Source organism: Somniosus microcephalus, chromosome 33 (genome assembly GCF_052327205.1).
Source record: "Somniosus microcephalus isolate GS21.2 chromosome 33, FLI_Smic_1.0, whole genome shotgun sequence".
NCBI lineage: Eukaryota > Metazoa > Chordata > Chondrichthyes > Squaliformes > Somniosidae > Somniosus > Somniosus microcephalus.
The window spans coordinates 38753270-38759945 of record NC_141019.1 but is presented as its reverse complement, the minus strand read 5'-3'; the positions used below and the strand labels follow the sequence as shown (position 1 = coordinate 38759945).

Genomic DNA, 6676 nt, shown 5'->3' with positions numbered 1-6676 from the left:
CAGTACTGAGGGAGCGTTGCACGGGCCGTCTTTTGATGAGACGTTAAACCGAGGCCCTGTCTGCTCTCTCGGGTGGATGTTAAAGATCCCAATGCCACTATTTGAAGAAGGGTGGGGGTGGGGGTGGGCGTGGGCGTTCTCCTCGGCGTCCTGGGGCAATATTTATTCCTCAACCAGCACCACTACAAAAAAAAACCAGACGATCTTATAATTATCACATTGCGGTGTGCGGGAGCTTGCTGTGCGCAAATTGGCTGCCACGTTTCCCACATTACAACAGCGACTACACGGCAAGATGCACTTCATTGGCTGTGAAGCGCTTCGGGTTGGCCGTGAAAGGCGCTGTTCCAATGTATTTACTTTCTTTCCTGCCCTGTGCACCGAACTGCCTTTGCCTCCTGCTTGCCCACTCGGCAGGGAGGGTGGTGAGAGTATCAGAAAGCAAGCATTGGGCTGCAGCAAAAATAAAAGCTTTTAATTTTCAGCTGTTGAAATATAAAAACAGTAATCATCACAAATATACAAAAAAAAAAATGAAAGAATGTCACGATGAATGTAACGGGCCTAAAGGAAGATCAAGAATTACCGGATATTTCAACGCGTATATCGTAACTAAAGAACGCCTTGTGTGTTAGTGTGACCTCGGTACCCGAAACACTGGCCCCTTTGCCCGAACCAGATCGCGCTAGCGCCAACAGAAGACGCCTCACAAAACTCAAAATTGGACGGGCTCGGCCTTGGGGTTCTCGCGCGCGATCGTGAAGATGGTCCTCTCTCCCACCCCCATAATCCGGGCGCGCTTCCCCCCCCCCCTGGTGAGTAGGTACCTCGGCCATCGCGCGTTACAGCGCCAGATCTCCCTGCACCCCGCCAGGACAAGGGGGGTTCATATTTACACACAAGTCTGCAATCCTAAATTTTACGTTTCAAACTATTGACAATTTGTAAACGTCCGTGAAACGAGACAATGAACGAGGTTACAGGTCAGTGGTTGTTACATGTATTACAGATGATCTAAAGGATTAAACTCCCCCCGCCCTCGCCCCCCCCCCCCCCCCAAACCATGTGCAGTCACTGTATATGTAGATTATAATACTTTTTTATATATATTATATACATATACACATTGGCTTCAAGGAACCTGGACAGCGAAAAGCCGCGAGTGTTTGGAGACACACAGCAGCTCGAGTGAAGCAAAGCCCAAGGCCGGCTGTGTCCCGGGGACCCGACCACCAGCCTGCGGGTCTCTCTGCTATCACACGAGGTAATGCAGCCGTACACTGACACACACACACAGACGCACACAGCGACTCACAGACACACCAACACATACACAGCGCACAAACACACACACACGCAGAGCGCACAAACACAGCGCCCACAGAGAGACACACACACAAATACTGACTGCGCAGTCACACACAGACACATACACAAATACTGACACGTGCAGTCACACACACACAGACACACCAACATAGCACGTACCGACACGCAGTGACGCAAACGCACACATTCATATAAACACACGCATGCACAGATACTGACACGTGCACAAACACACGCACGTTTCACATTGGTCGCAGAGTGTCAATCGGAGATAGGTTTACGACTGGACACAGCCGGTGGTGGGCGGGGGATGGCCAGGCCTTGGCGAGAGACCTGAAGGAACTAGCCGGTGTCGAGTCCCGATGGGACAGGAGGGTCCGGGCAGAGCTTGGGAGTTTTTGACAAGGCGTACGACCGCAAGGACACGAGATGTTTTTGTTCCCAACCCCACCCCTTCAAATGGCCGCACGCTACTGCAATGTGTCAGGGAAGGGGGTTCTGTCCCAGGTAGGACCCACCCCCCTCTGCAATGTTCAGGAGCACTCGATGCCTCGGCCGGCGAGCTCACTATTACCGAGCGAGTGCGCGACATGCCAGCACACTAGCACGGCCCCCTGGAACGGAGCGGTGCAGGAGTCGTCCAGTTCAACAGTCACCGTTGCAGGGAGGCGAGTGCGGCGTAGTTTTAAAAAGCCCCCCCGCCACCATCCCGACCCCGGGCGGGTCTGCTCCCGTGAAGTGATTAAAACTCGCGCCTCTGCGGAGAGAGAAACGAGAGTCAACGTTCCAGGTCGACGACCTCTCGTCAGAACTCACACTCGGTTTTTTTTCTCTCTCTCTCGCTCCAGACACACAGCCCGACCCCGCCGACTGTTCCAGCACTTTCTGCTTTGTGTCTCGGGGGGGGGGGGTATCCCCACCCTACGCACCCGCAGTATTTCGCCGTCGTTCTGTTGTCGACGGCTTGGGGGGGTGCTGTCTTACTGGCCTGGAAGTGAGGGAGGGAGGGGGGCGTGCGGAGGACAGAGAGAGAAAATCAGAGTACGCGATGAATGTTATACCGTCGAGGGCTGCTTTGAAACACTGCTGTCAAGACTCGATATGCAAGGAACTGCCGCCCCAGAGTCCTCGCCACATTCAGTACAATACGAGCTCGGGTTCCGGGTTCCAGTGATTTCGGAGTTAAGGACATCTCACACGCCTGAAGTCAAATAAATTATTTATATATATATATGTGTGTGTGTGTGTGAGAGAGAGAGAGAGATTTAAGCTTTATACATCATTATACCGCTTGAAATGTATGGATCAGTGTTGTGGTTCATGGGTTTGGCAAAGGCAGGGGTTAGACACGGGTTGGATTACCTCTCTCGTCAAGGAGCTGGTCGTGGAGCCCGACTCGTTCCGCCAGCCCGTCACGGGATAGGAGAAGGGCGAGGGGTGATTTCTCGCGCCCCCCCCCCGCTGTTTTCTGGATTCTAGAGGGGGACTGGATGACGTTGGCTGCGTACAGTACCGAGAACAGTAGAAGCAGAGGGCTCGACGGCGGGGGGGGGAGATTCAAAACGAATCGAGCGGAAACACTAATTTCAGTGAGCGAGCGGGTGGCCGGGTGGCCAATCTGTGGAACAGGCTCCCGAGGGAGAGAGTGTGGAAGCAGGAATCCAGCATCCGGGTAATTTCAGACACGACCTGCGGTGAGTAGCGTGTGCGGGAGGAACAAGCGACTTTGTACCTACGGCCCCCAAATCTCTCCGCCATGTGGGGAGCTCTCCCAACAGTGAGAATGCAAAGGACGCGAGGTGAGGAGATTTATCGCTGTGCTCAGTCAATAACTCCATTACCGTCGTATCTTGCGACGACCGGACTGGGTAGAAGCGGAGCTAGGTTAAGTCCAAAATTCACCCTTTCCGAACAGGTCACGCCGGATCCCAAAATCAATCCGATTTCCGTTTGGCTGAATAAACACTCGGGGCTCCCACCGCCTCCCCAGGGGGGAGCCCGTTGCCCAGACTGGCCACTCGCCCGCTTAAAATATCGTTTCCCCGCAAGATTAGTTTTGAGTTCGCCCCCCCTTCCTTCAAGCGCACCCTGGCTTCTGTTGTTTCCGGACAAGGAGAATCCGCCAGCCCCAGTCGACGTTAACCCGTTCAAACCCCCTCCCACCCCCCGAACTCTCTCCTCCCGCGCTCCCATCACCTCCGCCCCACACACACACATTTAACACTTGCAGTTAATTTGTTGGCTATGTCAGATATCCCGAACCCTACCCCACCCCTCACTATACATTCCCGCCCTCCCTCCCCCCGCCAAATGACTCCGAACAAGGAGGTCTCGCGTACATATCCGCTTCCGTCTCGCCCTCCGCAGTCCATGGGTTGAAATGTAGAGTCCGTGTCTCTCTCCCCGCCGCGCCTTCACATGTTGTAAGCCACGTAGATGGGGTCCAGCTGGTCGGCCAGGAAGCTGTCGCGGAGGTGCATGCGCTGCTTCTCCCCGCGTGAGTTGATGGGCACGACCCCGGGGTCCACCACCACCACCACACCCACGATCAGGTAGTGCTCCTCCAGCACCACGCCGGTGACCAGAGGGACCAGGTCGAGCGCCTCCTGCTCCGAGCTGCTCAGCTCCACCACCACCACCAGCAGGTTGGTCCAGGTGAAGACGGCGCTGGAGGGGAGAGAACACGCCTGCAGTTAATTACACAGCACAGCCGGTGTTTGCGCTCCCCACGAGCCTCCTCCCTCCCCATCCTTCCATTCCCTTCTCCCTCGTGTGTTTATCCAGCTTCCCCCTTAAATCCATCTCTGCTATTCACCTCAACCACTCCGTGGTAGCGAGTTCCACACTCTCTGGGTAAAGGAGTTTCTCCTGAATTCCCCATTGGATTTATTAGTGACTATCTTATATCGATGGCCCCTAGTTCTGGTCTTCCCCACAAGTGGAAACATCTTCTCTACGTCTACCCTATCGAAACCCCTTCATAATTTTAAAGGCCTCTATCAGGTCACCCCCCAGCCTTCTCTTTTCGAGAAAAAAAGAGCCCCAGTCTGTTCAGTCTCTCCTGATAGTTATAAACCTCTCAGTTCTGGTATCATCCTTGTCAATCTTTCTTTGCTCCTTCTGCAGTGCCTCTATAGAATATGGAGACCAGAACTGTGCACAGTGCTCAGAGTGTGGTCTAATCAAGGTATATGGAGACCAGAACTGTGCACAGTGCTCCGAGTGTGGTCTAACCAAGGTATATGGAGACCAGAACTGTGCACAGTGCCCCAAGTGTGGTCTAATCAAGGTATATGGAGACCAGAACTGTGCACGGTGCTCCACGTGTGGTCTAACCAAGGTATACGGAGACCAGAACGGTACGCCAAGTGTGGTCCAATGAATGTATAGGCAGAGAGAGAGGGAGAGACTGTAGAGGGACCGAGAGAGAGAGAGGAGAGAGGGGGGGGGACAGAGGGAGAGAGAGAGAGAAGGGGGGGCGGAGAAGAGGGAGAGGGAGACCGAGAGAGAGAAGGGTTGAGAGAGGGACCGAGAGAGAGGGGGGGACCGAGAGAGAGAGAGAGAGGGGACAGAGAGGGGGGGGTGGGGGGAGGGGAGAGAGAGAGAGAGGGGGACCCAGAGAGAGAGAGGCATCCAGAGAGACAGACAGGGGGGTGGTGGGGGTGGAAGAAGCAGGGTCCGAGAGACCGTGAGCCCAGACGGTGTTCCCTGTGTGAATGGCACTCGGGTTCCACTTCCGTCTAGCAGCGTTAGTACGACCCTGCCCACTCCCCCGACACTGCTTACACCTTTGCGACACTCACCATTCCCCGATGCCCCTATGAGCCCGTGAGACAGAGGTTTCAATGTCGATGGGGTGGTAGCGCAGGCCTCGTAGCTCCAGCGTCTCGTCCAGGGCTCCAACAATATAAAGTGCATCGTGCCGATCTAGAGAGAGGAGCCACAGGGCTGTCAGCATCATACTCTACCCGCGGATCGGTTTAGTGATGATAAAGTAATGAAAACACCTTCAGTACAGCGCTGTCGGAGGGGCGGTGCTGAGGGAGCGCCGCACTGTCGGAGGGGCGGCGCGGAGCGGAGGGAGCGCCGCACTGTCGGAGGGGCGGCGCGGAGCGGAGGGAGCGCCGCACTGTCGGAGGGGCGGCGCGGAGCGGAGGGAGCGCCGCACTGTCGGAGGGGCGGCGCGGAGCGGAGGGAGCGCCGCACTGTCGGAGGGGCGGCGCGGCGCGGAGGGGAGCGCCGCACTGTCGGAGGGGCGGCGCGGAGGGAGCGCCGCACTGTCGGAGGGGCGGCGCGGAACGGAGGGAGCGCCGCACTGTCGGAGGGGCGGCGCGGAGCGGAGGGAGCGCCGCACTGTCGGAGGGGCGGCGCGGAGCGGAGGGAGCGCCGCACTGTCGGAGGGGCGGCGCGGCGCGGAGGGAGCGCCGCACTGTCGGAGGGGCGGCGCGGAGGGAGCGCCGCACTGTCGGAGGGGCGGCGCGGAGGAGCGCCGCACTGTCGGAGGGGCGGCACTGAGGGAGCGCCGCACTGTCGGAGGGGCGGCGCGGAGGGAGCGCCGCACTGTCGGAGGGGCGGCGCGGAGGGAGCGCCGCACTGTCGGAGGGGCGGCACTGAGGGAGCGCCGCACTGTCGGAGGGGACATCTTTCGGATGGGATGTTAAACCGAGACTTTGTCTGGCGCTTACCTCCACTGGCGTCGGTGAGCTCAGTCCTGCGGACGAACCCAAGGTATCCAGTCCGGGCCCACAGCGTGTGAACATCTCCGAAGCTGAGCCGCGTGTTGAAGTGGTCGGCTTGGAGCGACTCGTCCCCATCGATGGTGTAGTAGCCACTGGAGTTGTGCGGGCTGCTCACCCAGATCTCGGGGCACAGAGAGACGGGTTATTAGAATCGTAGAATATCACAGCACAGGAGGAGGCCATTCGGCCCGTTGTGCCTGTGCCGGCTCTTTGAACGAGCTCTCCAATTAGTCCCACTCCCCCCTGCTCTTTCCCCCGGAGCCCTGTGAATTTTTCCCCTTCAAGTATTTATCCCATTCCCCTTTTGAAAGTTACTATTGAATCTGCTTCCACCGCCCTTTCAGGCAGCGCGTTCCAGATCACAACAACTCGCTGCGTAAAAAACATTCTCCTCATCTCCCCCTCTGGTTCTTTTGTCGATTATCTTCAATCTGTGTCCTCTGGTTACCGACCCTCCTGCCACTGGAAACACTTTCTCCTGATTTACTCGATCAAAACCCCTTGTAATGATTTTGAACACCTCTATCAAATCTCCTCTTAACCTTCTCTGCTCTAAGGAGAACAACCCCAGCTTCTCCAGTCTATCCACGTCACTGAAGTCCCTCATC

At 56.8% G+C, this 6676-nt stretch overlaps 1 protein-coding gene across 1 annotated transcript; it reads right to left on the bottom strand.

Annotated features, from left to right (window-relative positions):
• Nucleotides 1–3634: 3634 nt before the first annotated feature.
• Nucleotides 3635–6210, bottom strand: LOC147097200 (disco-interacting protein 2 homolog B-A-like; the record flags this gene model as incomplete). The annotated part of the gene is made up of 3 exons (XM_085972547.1): nt 3635–3996; nt 5133–5256; nt 6015–6210. Coding segments are annotated over 3 exons (573 nt in total), but the record flags the coding sequence as incomplete, so codon positions are not given.
• Nucleotides 6211–6676: the final 466 nt, after the last annotated feature.